At 38.0% G+C, this 24,823-nt stretch overlaps 1 protein-coding gene across 3 annotated transcripts in view; it reads left to right on the top strand.

Annotated features, from left to right (window-relative positions):
• The first annotated feature begins 1,140 nt into the window (after positions 1–1,140).
• The window catches only part of LOC127868613 (fatty acid synthase-like), a 28,989-nt gene continuing 5,306 nt past the window's right edge, over positions 1,141–24,823 (top strand). The window contains exons 1-25 of one of the 3 annotated variants that reach the window (XM_052410492.1): positions 1,241–1,303; positions 6,544–6,607; positions 7,876–8,149; positions 8,696–8,848; positions 9,326–9,499; positions 9,874–10,074; positions 10,486–10,608; positions 11,198–11,865; positions 14,293–14,523; positions 14,775–14,964; positions 15,617–15,846; positions 16,119–16,423; positions 16,619–16,998; positions 17,209–17,457; positions 17,719–17,898; positions 18,106–19,324; positions 19,638–19,765; positions 20,893–21,185; positions 21,479–21,836; positions 22,513–22,635; positions 22,889–23,112; positions 23,315–23,530; positions 23,710–23,826; positions 24,123–24,369; positions 24,543–24,785. In XM_052410492.1, coding sequence (XP_052266452.1) covers positions 7,912–8,149; positions 8,696–8,848; positions 9,326–9,499; positions 9,874–10,074; positions 10,486–10,608; positions 11,198–11,865; positions 14,293–14,523; positions 14,775–14,964; positions 15,617–15,846; positions 16,119–16,423; positions 16,619–16,998; positions 17,209–17,457; positions 17,719–17,898; positions 18,106–19,324; positions 19,638–19,765; positions 20,893–21,185; positions 21,479–21,836; positions 22,513–22,635; positions 22,889–23,112; positions 23,315–23,530; positions 23,710–23,826; positions 24,123–24,369; positions 24,543–24,785 — 6,490 coding nt within the window. In that variant the 5' untranslated portion in view covers positions 1,241–1,303; positions 6,544–6,607; positions 7,876–7,911. Of the gene's footprint in view, positions 1,304–5,719; positions 5,735–6,543; positions 6,608–7,875; positions 8,150–8,695; positions 8,849–9,325; positions 9,500–9,873; positions 10,075–10,485; positions 10,609–11,197; positions 11,866–14,292; positions 14,524–14,774; positions 14,965–15,616; positions 15,847–16,118; positions 16,424–16,618; positions 16,999–17,208; positions 17,458–17,718; positions 17,899–18,105; positions 19,325–19,637; positions 19,766–20,892; positions 21,186–21,478; positions 21,837–22,512; positions 22,636–22,888; positions 23,113–23,314; positions 23,531–23,709; positions 23,827–24,122; positions 24,370–24,542; positions 24,786–24,823 lie in introns of those variants that run through there. The other 2 variants (XM_052410493.1, XM_052410491.1) reach the window with 2 other exon arrangements.

The raw sequence follows: 24,823 nt of genomic DNA, 5'->3' as shown, positions 1-24,823 counted from the left end.
ATTCTGCAAAATTTATCGTAAACTTTTCCAAGCACCTCCAACTTTTCACATCATATCGGGTTTCCGGGGGTGAAATACGTGCGAGGGTAAAATCTGTTTAGAAGGAGTGAGTGAGTGTATTTGATGATTAAGGGTGATGAACCGAAGTCCTAATGAAACTTGTACCAAAAGTGGTTAACGAAAGAATGACAAATATTATTAAAATAGTCAGCCTAGACATATATGTGTCATTTTACATGTGGCTTGAGCTACACAAAATTACTGCAATATACGTTTATGCATATTTTGGACATTATTATTCATTTAAAAAAGCATTGTGAAAATGTAGTCTATTTATTTGGCGGGTCGCGTACTTGTTGTAACTTTGTGGAAATCCGTCAGATTTTTGTACATGTGCATCTTGAAAATTTAAAAAGCATCTTAAATTCAATTAACTACCTTTTAGCTGCCATACCCTCTGAATTCTTGGCGGAAACCGTACTTAACCGAAGACGCTGTTTGAATATTAACCGTGTCCATTATCCCCATATGGCCCTTCATAAATAATGGCGGACTCACGTGACCTTCACGTCTGCTTCCTGTGCACGGGGAAATCACGTTAAACGTGATGGGCGCGCAGTTTAAAATAAAAACTGTCATATTAAAAAACTGAAGTCTTTACCGCAAAATGATAATGTTGAAAACATTATTTACTCATATTGTTGAACATTTGTTGAATGTTATTTACTGTAATTCTAATTAAAGCAATGAAAAGATTCCATGTTGGAAACTGGAATCTAACTATTTATACAATATCAATATGAATTTCTGTGTTGATCAGTGCTGAAAGAATAATAGATCTTATATTATTATTGTTATTATTATTTTGTGATTATAAGTATTTTTATTGTTTGTTATTATTATAAGTTTGGTCACGATAGTCTAATTGACGTTCACTGTACAATATCTACCAGTATGTTGTTACATGTTTACAAGCTCTTGTTCGATTTGTGAAAAAAAATAGCGTTTAGGTTCAATGGATACAGATCATTGAGGTCTGGACGTTGCAGAGAGATTGGTCGGTTTTAACAGCAGATGTGACGTAGGTTAATATCATGAAATACGCGCAAACAACATGCATGGCCATTCCATGGCGCAGTTCTCATAATTATATTTAAGGCATTTTCATTGGTCGAAGCAACTCGTCCTACATCACATGTTCGGGTTCAAGAAAGGTCAGCGGTTAAAACAACTTGCGATATTTGCATAAGGTTGCGAACTGCACCATTTGTATACAGTTTTTGCATAGAGAGGAGTACATTTGGTAAGTGCTCATAACTGTTAGCTCTATACACGTTTTAAAATAAAATTACTTATTTTATTTATTTGTGTAAAAGAAAAAAATTGTGTGCTATATTTAGCTATATTCAAAACGAAAGTATACAATACTTGTTTACTTATTCAAATCAAACTGAAAGTACAGTACATATCGATGGTCACAATTTAAAATGCCGAACCTACATTTTTGGGCATTTCGCGATTTTGATACTGTGCAAAGCGGGAAATCAATGCGCATATACCCCCAAAATAACGAATTAGTTAACCAATCGCAACAGCTCCAAAAAGTCGTGTGATGTAATGACGAACCGCAATTGGTTAAAGTCACAATAACGAAGCTGCAAAAAAATGTAACTTCGGCATTTTGCGCGCTAATTATCAATATAGCCATGTATTTTTAAGGTAAATTGACGAAACGTAAACTTTTGCTGATAAAATAATTCAATGATGTACATTTTATAGCATTGATGAACGCAAAAAGAGATCAAAATAATATAACATGTTGAGGCCTTAACTTAGAAACTTTTTGCCACAAGCCCACAACTCATAGCTTGTTCCTACAACTTATTAAGTTGAAGTCTCAACATAATAAGTTGTTCCTTCAACTTAATAACTTCTGACCGCAAGTTACTAAGCTGAGACTACAACTTAATTAGTTGTGGAAACAACTTACTAAGTTTGGACAACAACATAGTTTAACCAATCAGATAGGCCGTTTCATCTTTACCGTTTTATCACTGTTAGTACCCTTATACTCGAAATATTGTGTGTTCGGGTTCAAGCGCCGGTGTGAGCACTATCCCTGTAAGCTATGGATCCCGGGATTGAGCCCCTGTCTGAGCACTTGCCTTGTTAGCGACTTGGTTCAATGTTCTATCCCCGGTCTGAGCACTAGCAACGTAAGCGTCGGATCCCGGTTTCGAGTCCCGAAGCGCTCGCTTCATAAGAGAGTGATCCGTGGTTTTTGGATTCTAACCCGGGATCCTTCTTGTAAAGGGCGATTGCTCTGACCGGGGCTTGATCCCGGGAACCATCGCTTACAAGGCGAGTGCTAGATGCCTAAGTTTTCGACGGTCCCTGGGTCACGGTAAGAGCACTAGTCCTTAAAGCTAATGTGGAGTTTTCAACGGTCCCGGGGTCCGAATCACTGTACGAGCACTAGCCATAAAAGAAGCTTTGGGTCTCTAGATCGAGCCTCTGTTTGAGGACTTACCCTATAAGCGAAGGCTTGAATTCCGATGTGCGAATTTGTATGGTGTACGAACTGGTCCAAAACTATTCTAAATCGCACCAACAGTGAGAGGTCCCGGAATCGAGCCCCAGTCTGAGTATTAGCCCTGAAAGCTATGGAACCCGGGTTCAAGCCTGTGTCTTACCACTTGCCCAGTAAGGGAAGGATCCCGGTTGCGATTCTCAGTCTGAGCGTTCGCACCGAAAGCAACGGGTTCACACAGGGACTCGAACCAAACAGCCGTCGCTAACATACCATACTGAGCACTCGCCTTCTAAGCGACCGGTTGCCAAAATAAGCACTAGCTCCGTAAGCAACATTTCCTGGTTTTGAGTCCCGGAATGAGAGCTCGCCTCGCAAGCTATGGGTGTTCGGGTTCGAGCGCCGGTCTGAGCCCTAGCCATGTAAGCTATTAATCTCGCCTTTGTTGGGGTCCGGCGCTAAGACTAGGACTTGGAAAAGGGTCCGTTCGCTTAAATGGTAAGTACTTAAACCGGGATTTGAGCCCGGGGCCCATAGCATACAGGGTGAGTGCTCAGGCAGGGCCTCCAAATCGGGACCCGTTACGTAGGGTGCGAATGCTCAGACTGGGGTCACAGTCGCTTACATGGCAAGTCCTTAGACTGGGGCTAAAACCCAAAGAACCATCGTTTAAAAAAGAGCTATCAGGCCTGGATTCGAAACCGGAATCCGTCGCTTATGTGGCTTGTTTTCAGACCAGGGTTCGAAACCTGAACCCAGTCGCTTACTTGGCAATTGCTCAGATAGGGACTCAAAACTGGAATCCATGGGTTACTTGTCAAGTGCTCAGACAGGGCTCGAACTGCGGATCCATAGCTAACAGAGATAGTGCTCAGACCGGCGCTCGAACCCGAGCACCTAGTAGTATAAGGGGTACTAATTGTGATAAAACGGTAAAGATGAAACGGCCAATCTGATTGGTTAAACTTAAAGTAGTGACCTTAACTTAGTTAGTTGGTCCCACAAGTTATTTAGTTGAGGTAACAACTAATAAGTTGTGGGAACAAGTTATGAAGTTGTCGCCACAAGTTTCTAAGCTGAGGCCTCAACTTAATAAGTTGTTCCCGCAAGTTATTAAGTTGAAGTAATGACTTAAATGAACAAATTACTTAGTTGAGGCCACAACTTAATAAGTTTTGGGATCAAGTTATGAAGTTGTAGCCACACGTTACTAAGCTGAGGCCTCAATTTAATAAGTTGTGGGGACAACGTACTTAGTTGTTTCCACAAGTTATTAAGTTGAAGCCACAACTTATGAAGTTGTTCCCACAACTTATGAAGTTGTTCCCACAACTTTATAAGTTGTTCCCACAAGTTACTAGGTTGAGGCCACAATATAAATACAGAATTGCGGTTGTCACCTCTGTGCCACCATGTAAAACAGAAAAAACACACATTGCTATATATTAAATGGATATCAGTGAAATAATTCATTCTATTGGAACAAAATCCATTACAATTAGCTGTCCAATTTGCCGAAGCATCACGTAAATGCAAGTCTAAATGACGAAGGTACGTTTTACAGCAGATTTATTAACTTCACGTCAAAATAATTTCATACGAACATGCTCCATCATGAGACACTTTTAAAAATGTTAAAAATAATATTTATTTGATTTTGTGTAGTAAATGTTTAACAAAAATACGTCTCATGAAAACTTGCTTCTTTGTAGGTTCGGCATTTTAAATTGTGACCATCGATATTTAACTTTTTACTCGTTAAAACAATCGTCGCATTGTGCACGAATGCAATAACTGCAACCACATTTTATTGGGATGTTTATAACTTGATAAGTTAACGGCCAGTAACATAACATCATGTTTTAGCTCACCTGAGCACAACATGCTCATGATGAGCTTTTGTAATCGCCTTTTGTCCGTCGTGCGTTGTCCGTTGTGCGTTGTGCGACGTCAACATTTGCCTTGTTCACTCTCTAGAGGCCACATTTATTGTCCAATCTTCATGAAATTTGGTCAGAAGATTGGTCTCAATGATATATTGGATTAGTTCGAAAATGGTAACGTTTGCTTGAAAAACATGGTTGCCAAGGGGCGGGGCATTTTTCCTTATATGGCTATATATGGCTATAGTAAAATCTTGTTCACTCTCTAGACGCCACATTTATTGTCCGATCTTCATGAAACTTGGTCAGAAGATTTATCCCAATCATTTCTTGGAAAGTTCGAAAATGATGCCGGTTGGTTGAAAAACATGGCTGCCAGGGGGCGGGGCATTTTTCCTTATATGGCTATAGTAAAACATTGTTAACACTTAAGAGGCCACATTTATTGTCCAATCTTCATGAAATTTGGTCAGACGATTGGTCTAAATGATATCTTGGATGTGTTCGAATATGGTAATGTTTGCTTGAAAAACATGGCTGCCAAGGGGCGGAGCATTTTTCCTTATATGGCGATAGTAAAATCTTGTTAACTCTCTAGAGGCCACATTTATTGTCCGATCTTCATGAAACTTGGTCAGAAGATTCATCCCAATAATATCTTGGACGAGTTCGAAAATGATGCCGGTTGGTTGAAAAACATGGCCGCCAGGGGGCGTGGCATTTTTCATTTTTATGGCTATAGTAAAGCCTTGTTTAAACTCTAGAGGCCACATTTATTGTCCAATCTTCATGAAATTTGGTCAGAAGATTGGTTTCAATGATATCTTGGATGAGTTCGAAAATGGTAACGTTTGCTTGAAAAACATGGATGCCAAGGGGCAGGCATTTTTCCTTATGGCTATATATGGCTATAGTAAAATCTTGTTAACTCTCTAGAGGCCACATTTATTGTCCGATCTTCATGAAACTTGGTCAGGAGATTCATCCAAATAATATCTTGGATGAGTTCGAAAATGATGCAGGTTGGTTGAAAAACATGGCCACCAGGGGGCTGGGCATTTTTCCTTATATGGCTAAAGTAAAACCTTGTTAACACTCTAGAGGCCACATTTATTTTCCGATTTGCATGAAACTTGGTCAGGAGATTTGTCCCAATAATATCTTGTTATCTCAGGTGAGCGACTTTGGGCCTTTCAGGCCCTCTTGTTTATTGATTTAATCCTAGGAACTAAACAACTAAACAACCAGGATTTGCGCATAGACCCTATGGGCGATCTCAAAGGCTCACACCATAACCACTTTGTCCTTCCAGTGGCTAGTTGTAAGGGGGTATAAGAAGAGCTTTATAACACTAATAATAACCAGCTGAATAACATTAAAGCAAGATAATATGATTTTGTCAAATATTAATGAATTTATATAACATGTTTGAATAACTTATTATATATATACTTCAATATAAAATAATATAAAAGTTCAGAAAACACTGTATTATGTGAAATGGGAATAAGACATCAATTTGGGAATAAATTGTGTTTTATCAAAAGTGCATAATATGCAGTTTTTTATGTTTTATTAATCTAGTTTTACAACATTATAATTATAACATATACTTGCATATATAATAGCATCATTTAAATTGATTTTACTTCAAAACTGGATTTTTTATTAATTAAAAAAAAATCCTCATGAAATGAAACTGGTTTAAAAATACACTTTAAATGATAAAAATTCAATCACTGTTAATGAAAAAGTCATGGAAAATTTCTTATTAAGCTTAAATTATAGATAATATATTACAAAAATATATGTAGATCATGAAATGAATAGTTTTGTTTGAGAAAATCACCAAAATGATGTCCATTCCCAGTTTGATGTCTTATTCCCAATTCACATAATACAGTGTTAGAAGAACATGTGTCGAAAAATGCGAAATAAGCCAGATATTTAATTCTGAAATCGAAAACGGCTGTACAGTCGAAAACGCCAGCATGTATATCATGCATGTACGATGTGAATCTTAACCTAGTTTAACGGTTTATTTTAAATTCCCGCATTGATAAATATTCATACGACACACAAACACTAACTCTGGTCCTAATAAAAAGATGAATGCTTCAGTTATTGTAGGAAAATATGTTCGTCACAATCGGCTCGGGGCGCTAATTTGTCTTTGCTGCATTTTATGAAATTGGTATGAAATGTATAATTTTTCTTGCCTATTTTGTGTTATTGTAACATATTTTATCAATATATTACAATTTAACACATATAAAAAATTGTATAATCTGGCTTTAACACACGCGTAATTATCAACATGTGTCATAATCAAAGTATATGCACTTAAAATGTTAACTAAAATAGGCATACTTTCCAAAGCATGCATGTTGAAAGTAAATGCTAGCCTAAAATTAAGCAACAAATTAAATTAAAATATGTACGATAACCAACTAGGTATAAATGAATTTTCTAACTTGATACAATCATGGCATGATAATGTAAGTTCCGAAAACTCAAAGGGCAGATTGTAGGGAAACAACAGCAGTACGTTTACTCCAATAAATATCCGAGCGATCTACATTGGTAGATTACGTCTTCATTATTTGGACTAAAGTACTTAAAGTGTTCTGTATATGTATTGGGCAATTTTTATGCCCCAAGATCGAATGATCAGGGGGTATTTTGTATTTGGTCTGTCTGTCCGTCCGTCTGTCCGCCCGCCCGCCCGCCAGCCTGCCTGCCTGCCTGCCTGTCTGCCTGTCTGTCTGTCTGTCATTGTATGTGTGTGACTGTCCCAAAACTGTAACCTTGCTCATAAGATGAAAACTCTTGGACTATGTTCTTTAAACTTCCCATGTGCATGCATCTCATTGAGATCTACAATCAAACATGGTTTGAGGTCACTAGGTCAAAGGTCAAGGTCACTGTGACCTTTACATTCAAAATATTTTTGCAAAGTTACTGGCCTAACGGACTTAATAATTTTTCTGCTGCTTTGCGGCTTCAATGTGCAGCAGGGGGTATTGTGTTTCACAAACACAGCTCTTGTTTCTGTTATCCAACTTATTGGACTGTTTTATTATGATTTACTTTACAATCTTTTGCAACATTCTAACTAATTTGTTTATTTAATAAAAGTTGGCTAGCGTATTTGTTCCAGCACTTTTCAATCTTAGCCTAATTTTGTTCTTGAGCCATATATAAACCCTGTATTCTAATGGAGAGGGGACAATATATAATAAGATGCATTTCTTACAAATGTTATTAATTTAAGTGAAAAAAAATAATAAAGAATGCTTTCACTTGAACTAATGCCCTTTAATATTGCATTTAATTGAAGCTTATCAACACAAACATACCAACTTACTCCTGTCATTGAAAGTTTGAATCTCATTTCAGCTGATGAGTGCTCATGTGCAAATCTGTATTTTTAGTATGTCTTTACGACCATATTCATTTCAGATATATGTGTAAGAAATCAAGTGAGTGATACAGACCATGCCTGCTCACAGCTTTGATGAAGCTTCGGTTATATCGGGTAACTTAGAGCCGGTGTCACCAGTCATAGGTGATGGAGCCCAACACATTGTTACAAACCCGCCACGTTGTAGTGGGCAGGTAGTCATCAGTGGTGTGTCTTGTCGCCTCCCACAGTCTGCCAACATGGAGGAGTTTACTGACAACTTGATGAACGGTGTTGACATGGTTACAGAAGATGATTCTCGATGGACTCCTGGTAACGAAACAAGTGTTTTTTATTTTTATTATATCTAATCATTATAAGATATTGCTTCCATTAAGTAAGACTATTTCATGACAAATAGCTTCCAATTTAAATGTTAAAATAATGTTGTTTAAAGCAATCTTTGTAAATAAGTAACATACAATCACACATACCCGCCCATTAGGTAGAATAGACTAATTAAAGGATGTCAGATATTTTTTTTAATATATATTTATTTATTGTTAAAATGCTTACTCTAGGGCTGTTTAGTGTTTGTGATTATATTTTCAAGGCATTTTCTAACTGTTTATTTATTGTCTTAATCGTGTAGCTGTCTTTGTTATTGTTACTTCATAATCAATTATTAAGTTAGCCTTGTATCATTTTACAGTCCAGTGGTGAATTGAAGTACATGTGAAAACAATGTGATTGGATACCTTTACATTTTTTGACAATCAAAATTTGACAAACAGATAAGCATAGCACCCCCCCCCCCCCCCCCCCCCACACACACACACATACCCTGCATTTGCACATTGTTTTTGTTCCTAATTCCAGGTCTCTATGGGTTACCAAGGAGAAGTGGTAAACTAAAGAACCTGTCCAAGTTTGACGCTGCATTCTTTGGAGTGCACCCCAAACAAGCCAACAGTATGGATCCACAGCTAAGACTTCTCTTGGAGGTCACATATGAGGCGATTGTTGATGCAGGTTAGATTATTTTGTCAACTTGTTGAGAGTAAATATTGAAAGTGTAGAAATGCGAGGATAATTATGGTGTCTGACTTCCAAGTTGGAGGCTATGAGTTCAATACCTAGTTAGCAAGTGTGCAAATAATCTTTCTTAAAAAACACCATACACTGGTTAAACCCAGGAATTTGACTTGTAAATGACATGCTTTTATCTTATGTCCCTGGTTTTGTGCTGTCCATTTACTTTTTGTGAAAACACTGTCCTTTGTCCAGTGTTCATCCATGAACCATGATACATATCTTATGTCCAATTATAATTAATAATTGCCAAGATGCAAGTTTTTAATTGGTTGTTCAGTAGAACAGTATTCATTAAAAATATCAACCGAGTAATGATTTCAAATTCACAGTAAATTAATATTGTGTTAATACTGATCATGAATACCTTTTATTAAAAGTATATGTATGTTTACATTCAAATGTTTGCCATTGCAGGTGTAAACCCAGACACAGTTCGTGGTTCAAGGACAGGGGTATTTATTGGCGCCAGTGCATCTGAGAGTCATGAAGCCTGGTCAGCAGACCCTGAGGCAGCCCCTGGGTACAGCATGACGGGCTGTACACGGTCCATGTTCGCTAACAGACTTTCTTACTTCTTTGATTTCAAAGGTAAGATACATATGCTTATGAGTACGTATAGGGTGTTTTCTGAAATTGTTCATGTTGTTTACTCACTTAGACTACACTAACATAGGTGTACATAAGTGGTTGTGTAGTCATAGTTGGCAGTGCTCATCAGCTATAGCAATACAGGTAGTAAGCTATTATTGGCTACTGAAACTATCTTTAAACATCAATTATTCCATGTTTTTCTTACACATACCGGTATGCTCAATACCATTAGATTAGTTTATTTTGATTACTATCTAGACATTTATAACTGCGAAACTATGCAGACAATATTTTTAATGTTTTTATTAGAAAAAAAGTTGAATCAAGTAATCATCATTCTGAACAATAATGAGTGTTATGACACCTTGCAGGTCCGAGCTATACAGTTGACACAGCCTGTTCTTCAAGTCTTCTCGCCTTGGACCAGGCTTTGCACAGCATCCGCACTGGCCTTTGTGAGGCGGCCATTGTTGGCGGCTCCAACCTGTGCCTCAAACCGGCAGTGGCTGCACAATTCATGAAACTGGGCATGCTCTCGCCAGACGGCATGTGTAAATCATTTGACGCACAAGGTTTGATGTTTGATAAACTCTCATTTACAGTTTTATTTATGTTTATACATACGATTTTTATAAAATAATTAAGGATAAATAATATAATGTCAATTATGATTTTTTCATTATTTACAAAATACAAAATGGATAAGTTATGGAAAAAATGCAATTGATAGAGGTTTATTTTCTTTTAAGTGTTCTGGTTGTACTGTATTACTTTGTCACTGGTTATAAAGTATTAATACTTTATCAACAAATGAGGGGTGTCATCTGCGCAGTCTGGTCATTGGCTACGCTTCCAGCTATCAGGTCTATATTTCTTGGTCTCATTAACGGACAGTGTAGCTCCTGACCAGACCTTGCAGATCCGCAGGCTGGGCTTGATCTACGCTGACTGCATGTGGTGGGATTAAATGAATTGTATTGCAGGCAATGGATACTGTCGCAGTGAAGGTGTGATTGCCATGTATCTGCAGAAGGAACCAGTTGCTAGAAGGATCTACTGCACTCTTGTCCATTCCAAAACAAATAGTGATGGCAACAAAGAACAGGGTCAGTTCTTAAAATCTTTACCACTCTGTTGACAAATTGCTTCAACTCTTTGATACTTACAGTTTTTGCTTATGATAATGTCCCATCTGCCAGTACCACTAAACCTCACTTTGACCTTGACCTAATTTGAACTTAGAATAATTGGAATGGGCTATACTTCTTTTACCAGATTTAACCGCTTTGTTGATCACTTACAATACAACACTTTAATAGTTCCACAGTTGTTGCTCATGACCATTCATGATCCATATATATCATCCAACCTTATTGTGACATTTACCTAATTTGTTCTAAATTAAAACCTCCATTTATGATGGGTAAAGCAAATTTTACAGTTTTGTCTCTTATTAGCACATCTTTCTATAACTCTTTGATACTGACTCAGCTATTGCTTATAAGCTATTACCTTACTTATCCACCCATATCACTCAACATCTTTTTGACTTTTATCTATTTTGCGCTTATCTTGGTCAACTAGTGTTTTGTGATGCAACAACACCAAATCATACTATAAGGTGTTAATTGGATCAATGTCTTTAACTATACAGGGTGATTTCTATCACTCAGCAAGCATGCATCATCTTTCCAGGCATCACATTTCCATCAGGTGCTGTACAGAAACAGTTGTTGGAGGAGGTATACTCCGAGGCAGGACTCAGCCCAGCCCTGGTGTCCTATGTGGAGGCCCATGGGACAGGCACAAAGGCAGGGGATCCACAGGAAGTGAACACAATATGTGACATATTCTGCAAAGGTAGGACAGAACCTTTGCCCATCGGTTCGGTGAAATCCAATATGGGGCACTCTGAGCCTGCCTCAGGACTGGCAGCTGTTGCTAAAGTGATAGTTGCTATGGAGGAAGGTTGCATCCCTGGTAACCTGCACTTCCATGAACCAAACCCAGATATTCCAGGCCTGGCTGACGGGCGGTTGAAGGTTGTAGACAGAAATATAACATGGCGTGGTGGACTGGTGGGTGTCAACTCCTTTGGGTTTGGAGGTTCCAATGTTCATGCGGTATTAAAGTCCAATTACACCAGCGAGAAAACATTATGTAGGAACTGTGAGAAGAAACGTTTGCTTGTGCATAGCTCAAGGTCAGAAGATGGGTTGAAGAAAGCATTGAAGAAGGTAAGAGGTCATTCCAGTGACCTTCACCTTCACAAACTCCTGCATGAGACAGCACACCTTCCGGTCAGCACCCATCCATACAGAGGCTTCACAGTACTGAATGGCTCAGAGAATGTTAATGTGCAGGTGAGGCATTGATTTTGTCAAATATTTTAGTTAATTTTAGTAAATACATTTTCTGATTTTTTTATAACCCTGTTTCAAAAATTGGTCGCATTTTATAAAGGCTCTTGCTCTCCATTTTTGGAATATGACCTTTACCAGTAAGTTGGGAGATTTTTGCCTTTCCTTACTTTAAGAGTATAAAAAAGTATAATTAATTGATTTACAACTTTTAAATAATTTTTAATAAAACTTAAATAAACCATAAAAATATCCGTTAAATGGATATTCAAACTTGAAACTCTTTACTTCAATACTTAAGAGCTCTAATTCCAAACATATGAACATCAGACTATCAATCTGGAATTATTGGACGGGATTTAGGATACAAAAATGTACTGTTTGCTATGTTGCTTTGTGGAACATGACCAAATAGAGGCTTTAAAGGGGTCTTTTCACGTTTTGGTAAATTGACAAAGTTAAAAAAAAATGTTTCTGATGCGCAAATTTTCGTTGTAGTTTTAATATTTGTCAGGAAATAGTAATACTGAACTTTTACCATGCTCTAAAATAGCCATTATGTGCATCATTTGACGATTTAAAAACCTGAAAGATGCAACACAAAATGATTGAATAATATGGAGAGTTCTGTTGTTGTCGTTATATTTTGTGATACTATGAGGATTGTTTATTTAAAGTATAAAATACTTCACTCATTGTATGAGCACGGATGGCCGAGTGGTCAAAGCGATAGACTTTTACTCCAGGGGTCAGTGGTTTGAGCCCAGTTTAGCTTTTTAGATCCAATATTTACATTTATCAATATAAAGCATTTAATGACAAACTTCAATACATGTCAAAATCTGTGAAAAGGCTTCTTTAAAATCTGCTTCAAGAAAGCCCTGTATTATGAGAACCCCCTATTAGATAGGCAAGCAGATTGATCTTACTCCAGTCCGTATGGATTTTCAAATGACTGGAAGAAGTGACAAACATGGTCAGATGGTGTGTCAGGTGCCAAAATCAGGTCGTTCGGTTGAAGATCAAGGCCAATAGTCAAACAAAATAATCAATACATGTGCACTTATCGTAGTCCATCTTTGATGGAATTTTTTAATAACTTTCTTTGACAGTGTTTTATGCTAGACCTAGGTGCCTAGGTCAACTTAGACAGAGTGTTTTATGCAAGACCTAGGTGCCTAGGTCAACTTTGACAGAGTATTTTATGCTAGACCTAGGTGCCTAGGTCAACTTTTACAGAGTGTTTTATGCTAGACCTAGGTGCCTAGGTCAACTTTAAGAAAGTGTTTTATTCTTGACCTACATGTAGGTGCCTAGGTCAACCTTGACCGAGTATTTTATGCTAGACCGAGGTGCCTAGGTCAACTTTAACAGTGTTTTATGCTAGACCAAGCTGCCTAGGTCAACTTTAAGTGAGTGTTTTAGCTAGACCTAGGTGCCTAGGTCAACTTAGACAGAGTGTTTTATGCAAGACCTAGGTGCCTAGGTCAACTTTGACAGAGTATTTTATGCTAGACCTAGGTGCCTAGGTCAACTTTAAAAAAGTGTTTTATTCTTGACCTACATGTAGGTGCCTAGGTCAACTTTGACCGAGTATTTTATGCTAGACCGAGGTGTCTAGGTCAACTTTAACAGAGTGTTTTATGCTAGACCAAGCTGCCTAGGTCAACTTTGACAGAGAATTTTATTCTAGACCAAGGTGCTTAGGTCAACTTTAACACGGTGTTTAATGCTAGACCAAGGTGCCTAGGTCAACTTTAACAGAGTGTTTTATGCTAGACCTAGGTGCCTAGGTCAAGGTCACAATTCAAGGTTAATTGAAAACATTGTCCTTAGCCTTTGGTCTGGGATTTTCAAATAACTTTGCAGACATTAAAAGCACACTGAGATGGAATAGCGCACACAAATGCTCAGCCATAAGGTGAAAGGTCTAAGTCGCGCAATGTAATTTTTCTGTCAAATTTGGCCCCATTCTCAATCTCTTAAATTTCATATTTCTCTTTCCAGCTGTATGAGTTTTACCTTCCCAAATATAATGTAGCAAACACTAAAATCTGAATTGAAAAGCCAAAAAAACTAATTTTTTGACAAAAGGTTGCAATTTTTCCCAGTTGAAAGTGCCGCTGCACCATTCCAACAATATAATATAATATAAATGCCTTTGTCCAATGTTTATATAAACAAAAATATGGACATTTATGATGCTTTTTTAATAAAATTAGAATAACCATCCATATTTTGTGTTATTGTTTTTGTGGCAAAAAGTGTTGCAAGGCACATTATATCTTTTCATATAAGAATAAAAACTAAAAAGAACTTAATCCTTTAGTAATTTAGTAAATGTAATGATATCACATCCTTAACTTTATATTTCCTTCATGAAAACTAAAATATTTCCTAAAATATACCATGTTCTTGCTTTCTGCACAGCGGTGCTCAGATGACGGTAGGCCTGTCTGGTATGTGTTTGCGGGAATGGGCACACAATGGCCGACCATGGGCCGCCAGATGATGGAGATGGAAGTGTTCAAAGAGTCGATCCTGAAATCTGACGCCATCCTGCGTCCGTATGGAGTGAAACTGTACGACCTGCTGTTGAACGAAGATGATAATGCTCTGGAAGACACTGTCCACTCTTTTGTTGGAATTGCCGCTATTCAGGTCGGTGTTTATATTGGTGTGGTGATATTGTGTTTTCTTATAAAATAAAAAGATGTGTTTGTTAATGAATGTTATAAGTCTTTAAATATATACATGTGTATACATGTCAGTTTTTTCTGTAGTAGTTTTTTAGAAAAGAAAGTAAAAAGGAGAGCACTTAAACCTTTCTTTTACCATATTTTTTGTTGAAGGTCACTTGTAAACTATAAGTATGTAGATGATTATATCTGGTAAATCTGAATATTTCACAGGTAGCTTTGGTAGATGTCCTCTCGCAGATGGGAATCTCTGCTGACGGCATTGTGGGCCACTCAGTTGGAGAGCTCGGTTGTGCGTACGCTGATGGAAGTCTGACTGCGGAAGAGACAGTGCTAGCTGCGTACTGGAGAGGGCGCTGTATTCAGAATGCCAAACTTCCACCCGGAGGAATGGCAGCAGTTGGTGAGGCCATTGGCATTTGTACATGACAGAACATCATTATTTCTTTTCGACTTAAGCATATAACAGCTCATTTTCATGTAAATGTTTTGTATAAGTACAAATCCGTTTTTGTGACAAATTGCTTCTGCATCTTGAATAAGCCCATATATAGCAATAAAGTGACAGGTCATTTTAGCCAACTTGTTACAGGTCATTTTGGTAGCTCAAGCATTTTCATATCTAAAAAATAACTATTTTAATGATTCTTATATATTTTTAACATGACTATAAGATATACATGTATACATCAAATAAATCCAATTTTATTGTTCTTTTCACTACATTATGACCAAAATAAGGCCCAAATCTTACTGTTCAGATTTGTACAGTTTTGTTTCCAATTTCATTTTAAATTCCTCTGAAGAACATTTTAATATTAGCATTTTCTGTCAGAATAGTACTAAACTGAATAATGTTCCAATAACGTAACATAATGGAACATACACAATTATTTTTTTAACTCCCCCTTAAATCCAAAACTATGTGACATTGTTATTTTGTGCTCCAGAGCCTGGCTCCAATGACCTACTGTGGAGTCCCAAATTAATGTAACGTTACCTTACTTACGTGTAATGTGAATGTTCAGTATGAATGTTGCCTGTTTTGTGCCTAGGTCTCACATGGCAGGAAGCCCAAGAACAGTGCCCCCAGGGAGTGGTGCCTGCGTGCCACAATGCCAAGGACACAGTTACCATATCAGGACCACAGGCACTGGTGCATGCCTTTGTACAGCAGCTCAAGGACAGACAGGTGTTTGCCAAGGAGGTGAACAGTGCTGGGGTTGCCTTCCACTCGTACTACATGAAGGACATTGCCTCTTCCTTGAAGACTGCTCTGGATCAGGTATCAAGATATTTGAGGACATTATTAACTTTAAATGAATTGATATATTTTGACAGGTTCTGTATAGTTGTTTAAGTTTTTATTTATATGTTATCTTGCTTCTTTCATTAAGCTTTCAAAAACACCTTATAACTTGTCTAGAAGAGAAGTTTGTGTGAAATTTGAAATTGGTTCTTCATTTAATGTGTATACATTTGCTTAAGGACTATTTCTGTGTTGCATAACTTCACTCGTAAAAATTTAATAACGTACCCATATCAATTTTTATCCAGGTGATCACTTCACCACGGAGACGCAGCAGTCGCTGGGTGAGCTCATCCATTCCAGAAGCTCAGTGGTCATCGGAGCTCGCTCAATTCTCCTCCGCAGACTATCACGTAAACAACCTTGTTAGCCCAGTGCTGTTCCAGGAGGCACTGCAGCATGTGCCTAGCAACGCAGTTGTCATAGAGATAGGACCCCACTGCCTCCTTCAGGCCATTCTGAAGAGGTCCCTTGCCAAGGAATGCTGCATTGTGGGATTAATGAAGAGAGGACATGAGGATAATCTGGAATTCTGTCTCAGCAGTCTTGGAAAGTAGGTTTTTAAATATATCATTGTTTCACATTTTGACATCATATTTGTAAGTATATTTATTTATTTAGAAGTATATTAATTAATTACCATAATTGTTATTGATGGGGTTAGTAAATAAGAAGCAAAAAATGTAATTTTTGGTAAAGAATTGTATCTCACATTTTATTTTTTATACAAAGCTGAGAGCTGTTTCAGATGCTACCAGAATGGTATGAAGTTGAATCCCCTGGGTGTGTGCCCCAGTGTCCATTACCCGGTTCCCCGAGGCACTCCCATGATATCACCCCTTGTCTCCTGGGACCACACCCACTCCTGGAATGTCCCAACGGCCGACATGTTCGTGGGGGGCGGAGCTAACTCCTCTGGGTGTGGCTTTGATATTGACATATCTGGCGATTCAGAAGACCAGTCTCTGATTGGCCACAAAATTGATGGGCGTGTCCTGTTTCCTGCCACTGGTTACCTGATGTTGGCATGGAAGACTTTGGCAAAGTTGAATCATAAGAATTTCGAAGAAATGCCAGTCAAGTTTGAGGATTTTACCATTCACAGGGCAACTATATTGCCTGACCATGGTACTTAGTTCTTTGAAAATTTTCTGAAATTCAATAGCCTTTCAATTTTAATGAGATGAAGTGGTAGTATGTTTGTAACTTTTATGATATTTATTTCTGTTATAATATCTTAGCTATTGCATAATACTCAACTTGCCCATTATCAATATTCTGTTCAGTAATAATTGCACTTAATGTGAATATTTGTAGATTAAAAAATTTCTCTTACAGGAAAAGTTCATTTCTTAGTTACGGTCATGTCAGGGACAGGTAACTTTGAGATACTAGAGGGAGGCAGTGTGGTTGCTAATGGTAGAGTTACTTCCCTTGAGGATGGGGATGCGATTGTGCCTACAGGGTTGCCAGGGGAGACTACTGGTGACTTCCAGCTTTCAGCAGCTGACATCTACAAGGAACTGAGGCTGCGTGGCTATGACTATGGTCCCACCTTCCAGGGCATCCATGCTGCTGATATGACTGGTATGGGTTTCCATGTGATATAACCTTGGTGATTGTATTATAAAGAGATTAAATAATAATATGTTATATTTGTGTATAGTCCTTCAAGTCCTTAAAATTGTGTCTTGTGAAATTGTTTATTTTTTGTTTAATATGTTCCAGTAGTTAGAAGTTTTTTAATTCAAAGCACTTAGTAACCCATTGAGTCTATACTAGATCAATGCCCTCTAAATTTCTTTACTTCAATAACTCATGGTAGGTACATTGCTGATGTGATTGCAGGCACACAAGGTCAGCTACTGTGGACGGGTGACTGGGTCTCATTCATGGACACGATGTTACAGATGTGCATTCTGGCCCGCCCAGGCCAGGGACTGTGTCTGCCCACACGTATCAGGTCACTATCAGTGGACCCTGTCCTTCATCTGCAATTGTTGGTCGAACTTTGTCCTGGTGTACATGGTAGGTCTCATCATTTTATTAAATGATTATATTTTAATAAAACAAATTAATCATAATGGTTACAATTAGCATAGTTTATGATAATCTATATTATATATGTATTTTTTTAAGCATATTTATAATTTAATGGATTGCAACCTTTGAAAAACATTTAGAATGGTAGTCTCTGGATTTAGTCTCTAACACTTTACCATGAACTTTTTCTAGGTTTTCCAGTGCATGTGGACCTGTATGGTGATACTTGTTCATCTGGTGGAGTTGTCATACAGAATCTGCATGCGAGCTCTGCCCCACGTCGTCATGACTACCATACCCCAGTCCTAGAATCCTACACCTTCATACCCAACATAGGCTACACTCCAGTCAGCACATCCCAGTCTCTTGACCAATATGTGGCAGCTTGCTCCAGATATGCTAGATCTGGGCTTTTGAAAATTCTTGACTCGTGTCAAGGGAATGGTAAGATTATTCGTCAGTTCTTGGAAAGTGAACCATTCCATGATGAACAACTGGGCACTGAATCGTCATTAAGCGAGCAGGGCAGTCTTTTCTCAGTATTACAACAGATATTTGATTCTAGTCCCGGCTCTGATCAGAGTTTTCCTAGTCATCTTGACAGTATTGTGAAGGCAAACCAAGACATTCTTAAGACTGACCAAGTTTTCACACAGTTGTTGGAACCAAAGACCCTTAAACCATGTTTAGATTTGGTTGTTGAAAATATACCTACATTAAACTTGCGGATAATGGAAGTGTCTGGGTCCACAATTCTGCAGCGGGCCATGAAACTCTTGTCCACTCATCCCACTCTTCAGACGACATTCACTATTGCATCACATGACAGTATTAAAGAAGAACTTGAAGGCATTGAGTATATGAAATGGTCGCCAGACGAAAAACCCACTGGAGGGAAAAGATCTCATCTTGTGATTATGGATAATGTTCTCCATAATCAGCACAATTTTGAAACCAGTCTTAGAAATGTTCAAGAATCTCTAGAAGATGGTGGGTTTGTTCTGATTCAAGAGCATACCAAAGAGTTCCACTTGGCCTTTGTATTGGAGAAATTTGATGATATATTGTATGAAAATGATATTGAAGGTAGATCTTGTGGTATTTATTGTTCAGCTGAAAAATGGAGGAATGTATTCTCAGAAAATTGTATGGATGTTGTGTTTGAAAGATCTGATTCCATTTCATCACTTTTCTTGTTAAGAAAGTGTAACCAGTCAAAAGTTACCGTTCAGAGGGTACTAAATGTGTCAGAAATGAACTTTTCATGGGTGGATGAGTTGAAGGCAGAGATAGCGTTATTGCAGTCTCGGCCAAAGGGAGAGAACCTATGGTTGAAAGCAGACGTAAATATCAGTGGCATCATTGGAATGGTCAACTGCTTGAGACAGGAACCAGGCGGAGATAGGATACGGTAAGAGTCTTGATACCTGCATATGACATTCATAGTGTTTTCCTTTTTTTTACACTATGGTGTGATACATAAATTATTATTAATGCATGTTCAGGATTAACATTTAGACCCATGAGGATGGGAAATCACCAGTTATTTGACCAAACAGCTTCTGTTCTTAAAATCATTAAAGGAAAAGTAATATAAATTTATTCCAATTCTTTTTTTAATTCCCCTTTGCTGCAAAACTTTGCATGTGGAGATAAACATTTTGTGTTGAAATTTCCTGTGTTGTGGAAATTTAAGCTTATCAAGATGTTCTTTTTACATAAAGCTGCATATTCACTGACGGAACTGATGACAGGAATGATCAGATGTTGAAACTGTGCAGACGAAACCTCGTTATGAATGTGTGGCAGGGCTCCACGTGGGGAACATTAAGACATCTGCCTTTACAAGCAAGTAAGTGAATTTTCAAACTCGTCCGAGATATCAATAAAACCAATGTTTTGACCAAATTTCACCTGAGCACAACGTGCTCATGGTGAGCTTTTGTCCGTCGTCCGTCGTGCGGCGTCAACATTTTGCCTTGTGAACACTCTAGAGGCCACATTTATTGTCCGATCTTCATGAAACTTGGTCAGAACATTTGTCCCATTGATACCTGGACTGAGTTCGAAACTGGGACATGCTGGGTCAAAAACTAGGTCACTAGGTCAAAAAAAAGAAAATCCTTGTGAACACTGTTAAAGTCACATTTGATGCCCAATCTTCATGTAACTTTGTCAAAATGTTTGTCTAAATGATATGTTGGTTGAGTTCAAAAATGGTTCCGTTGAAAAACATGGCCACCAGGCGGCGTGGCAGTATTCCTTATATGGCTATAGAGAAACCTTGTGAACACATTAGAAGTCACAATTTTTGCCCAATCATCATGAAACTTGGTCAAAACATTGGTTTTATTGATATCTCGGACGAGTTTGAAAATGGTCCAGATCGGTGAAAAAACATGGCCGCCAGGGGGCGGGGCAGTTTGCTCTATATTTCCTTATATGGCTATAGTAAAACCTTGTTAACACTCTAGAGGCCATATTTATTTTCCAATCTTCATGAAACTTGCTCAGAAGATTTGTCCCAATGATATCTTGGATGAGTTTAAAAATGGTAACCTTTGCTTGAAAAACATGGCTGCCAAGGGGCGGGGCATTTTTCCTTATATGGCTTTATATGGCTATAGTAAAATCTTGTTAACACTCTAGAGGCCACATTTATTGTCCAATCTTCATGAAATTTGGTCAGAAGATTCATCCCAATAATATCTTGGACGAGTTCGAAAATGATGCCGTTGGTTGCAAAACATGGTCGCCAGGGGGTGGGTAATTATACAGACATATTACACACATGTTTTATTCTGAATTTGTTAAAATACCTTCTCGAGATATCCACATGGTTTAGCAAAACATGGAATAATGTATCTCGTACACTGACATATATATCCAAGGAAGGCTCTATTTGTATGACATGCTTTTATCACAAAGAAATTTTTTATGTTTGGATATAAATATTAACTTGCTTATATAACCATTCAGGTTTGACCAAGCCATGCAAGCATGCCTTTGTGAATGTTCAGACACGTGGGGACCTTTCTAGCCTGCGTTGGATCCAGTCGCCCCTGGAGCACCACGTAGCCGTAGACAAGACTTCTGACCTCTGTGAGGTCCACTACGCCTCGCTGAACTTTCGCGACATAATGTTGGCCACAGGAAAGCTTCCCCCAGATGCCATCCCAGGTCACCATGCCAACCAGGACTGTCTGCTGGGCATGGAGTTCTCTGGTAGAGACTCGTCCGGGCAGAGAGTGATGGGGCTAGTCCCAGCTAAAGTACGAATGCATTCATAACACTGTTTTTACTAAATCTCTGTAGTTCTGTGTTTGCTGGTTTACTTTTCATAGAATAAATCCTGTCAAAATGTTCAAGTTAAAATGTTAATTCCTCATAAATAGTGATGGGGATTGTCAGAATGCATTTTGTAAAAACATTTTAACTAAATCTTTGAAATTCTGTTTTTTGCTGGTTTTGTTTTCATAGAATAGATGCTGTCAAAATTTTCAAGCCAAAATGTCTGTTCTTCATAAATAGTGGTCTTACCATTACTAAATGCTAATTGTTTCAGGGCTTGGCAACATTTGTTGATGTCAACAAGACCTTCCTGTGGCCTATACCTGACCACTGGTCACTCCAGGATGCTGCTACAGTTCCTGTTGTCTATACCACAGCCTACTATGCCCTGGTCGTCAGGGGCCATATTCACCATGGTAACCGAGTGCTCATTCACTCCGGAAGTGGTGGGGTGGGACAGGCAGCTATTGCAATTGCGCTCAGCTATGGTTGTGAGGTATTTACCACTGTGGGATCTAAGGAAAAGAAGGAATACCTGAAACAACGCTTCCCACAACTGGAAGACAAACATTTTTTCAACTCCAGAGACACTTTCTTTGAGCATGGGATTCTTACTGCCACAAAGGGCAAAGGTATTTTCTGATAACAGACAGTTTTATTTTTTATCATACCACCGCATTGATATCTGCCTGATATAATGTTGCCTGATATATATTTTTTTTATATCATGGTAAACAGGAAGTTCTTATATCAGTCGTGTGTGGAGGATGGTCATATTACTCGGAATCAACTATAAAGTAATCATTTCTAGTAAAATTGAATCGGATTCAACAAAACAAATAATTTGATACCAAGATGTAATATATATTAACCACAAACAGCAAAAAACATTTTTTACAAAAATTACGCACGCATGCTCATGACGTCATTATTAACACGTCAAACGACAAAAGTCATTTTCTTTCCTGCTAGATCTGCAGCTTTTTAGCGATTTTTAAAATTATTTCTTTAAACTCGGGGATGTAGAGGTATGATAAACAGAAAAACAGGTTACTGCCTGATCTTACAAAAAGATCAGGCAGTAACCTGTTATTCTCTATATGATTATACCTCTTCTTATTCTCAAAACGTTTAAGTTTGTAGATCAATTAATAAATTGTTGCATATTTCATGACAATTATGTCTAAAAGCAAATTTGCATTAAACATTTTTCAACAGCCAACTTTTTCTTTTATTTTTATGATAAATTTCCCATTAGAACTGCACATACATAATGTTAAATCATGGATATATTTTCTCTATTGATAGGGGTCGACATTGTGTTGAATTCACTAGCTGAAGAGAAATTACAGGCGAGTTTACGAGTTCTAGCCCAGCATGGTCGTTTCTTGGAGATTGGAAAGTTTGATCTCTCAAATAACAGCAATTTAGGTTGGTTGCTAGTGCTATTTTATGAGAATTTTTGAGAGTTTGCAGTAGTAATTTACACTTAAATATTTTGAAAAGTTAAACACCTCCTGAGTTGTAATGTATCAAGTATTGCACAACTAAATGGAGTTAATTTGAAAGAATCACAATAACATTTATTTGGTATTATGAATTGCTTAAAATTCATTAATTTGTTAGATCTTTAATATATATATTATATATAAGTTTGAATACAAACAGCTTGCTCTTTTTTCAGGCATGTCCGTTTTCCTGAAGAACATCAGTTTCCATGGTATTCTACTGGATGCCCTGTTTGAGCCTGGGAACCAGGACTGGGCGGCTGTGTCAGATCTGCTGCGGGCAGGGATCCAGTCAGGCGCGGTACTGCCCCTTCAGGGCTCTGTGTTTGACAGGGATGATGTGGAGGGGGGCTTCCGATATATGGCCCAGGGCAAACACATCGGCAAAGTGCTTATACAGGTAAAGTGACAAAGAAAATGTTTCATAATTGTTAGGTGATGCTGATGGTCCTGATAGTTGCCCTTTTATTACACAAATGTATGATTCGATATAACATAACCATTTTACGTCTAACATTATACTTTGTAATTTCTATGGATATCTATGTCAAAATTGTTTCTCTTTTATACTTTGAAACAAATAAATTATTTTTTCCATTCAGGTACAAACAGAAGTCAATGAGTCCCCTGTCCCAGTGTTAGCCCTCCCTCGAACCTCCTGCCACTCAGAGAAATGTTACGTGATCACAGGAGGGCTGGGGGGGTTTGGCCTTGAACTTGCCCAGTGGCTTGTGGACCGGGGAGCCACCTGCCTGGTTCTCACCTCCAGGTCAGGGGTCAAAACTGGGTACCAGGCCAGGAAGATTCACCAGTTGAAGGTAGGCTTATACATCAGCTACATGAAGTGCAATCAGATTTAAGGATGCTCATTAATGGTTAACAATCGGCATCTGCTTATGAATAGGTTGTACTGTTACTCTACAATTTAAAACACATATGTTGCTATTTATTGACTGCAAAAATGAATAATACACAAATTTCTCTGGACTGGTTACAGGAGCGAGGTGTTGAGGTCATTGTATCTACAGCAGATGTGTGCGACCAGTCTATTGCACATGACCTTGTGACCCAGATTTGCCCGAGGCCCCTGGGGGGTGTTTTCCACCTTGCTATGGTAAGAGAAATCCATATATTTTAGTGTACGGGTTAATATAGTTGTTGTAAAATATTCTTGTAACCAGTTTTACACTTCTTTGGATAACTTCTGTCCTGAATGCAAAGTAAAGTTTTCAGTTACATTTTCGTCTTTTTTTAACAGAGAAAATAAATTGTACAGTTTTATTTTTATTTGTTTTAAATCCTCTCTATTGCATTGATACAAGTTGTTGATGTATTTAATTATTTCTTGCCATAATTCAACAATTTACACTTCGATTTGTTAAAATTGTAGATACATTTATTTCATTTTAGGTTTTGAAAGATGGTTATATTGAGAACCTAGATGTTGAATCATTCAACAGAGTATGTGAGCCAAAAGTGACTGGCACTATCAATCTTGATAAGGTCACAAGAGAGTGTTGTAAGGAGAGCTGTGATTGGTTTGTTGTGTTCTCTTCTGTAAGCTGTGGGCGCGGAAATGCTGGCCAATCAAATTATGGTTTTGCAAATTCTGTCATGGAAAGAATTTGTGAAGACAGACAGAAATGTGGTTTCCCAGGTAATCTTTATATCTGCACAATTATATTCTTATTCTGTGTTGGTTATTGTTGGTTGTACAATGCATTAAAATTCTTCATTTACCAGGAGTAAGGGGTAAGGCTGATGGGTGGCTGTTTGTGATATTATTATCAACAACTTCCATCTAAATGATTAATTTTATTTATGTTAAAGGTTTGGCTGTACAGTGGGGAGCAATTGGCGATGTTGGCATTGTCTTGGAAACCATGGGTAACAATGACACAGTGATAGGTGGCACACTTCCGCAACGAATCACGTCCTGTTTGTCAACTCTTGACCTGTTTCTTTGCCAATCAGCTCCTGTAGTCTCAAGCTTTGTGCCTGCTGAGAGGGAGTCCACTGGTGGGAATTCTCATGAGAAAATTGACCTGGTCCATGCTGTGTGTCATATACTAGGTATGCCTATGAGAAGCGTTCTGAGTTAACTGGGCATA

Source organism: Dreissena polymorpha, chromosome 2, assembly GCF_020536995.1.
Source record: "Dreissena polymorpha isolate Duluth1 chromosome 2, UMN_Dpol_1.0, whole genome shotgun sequence".
NCBI classification, from domain to species: Eukaryota; Metazoa; Mollusca; class Bivalvia; order Myida; family Dreissenidae; genus Dreissena; species Dreissena polymorpha.
This window is presented reverse-complemented; position numbering and strand designations above follow the sequence as displayed.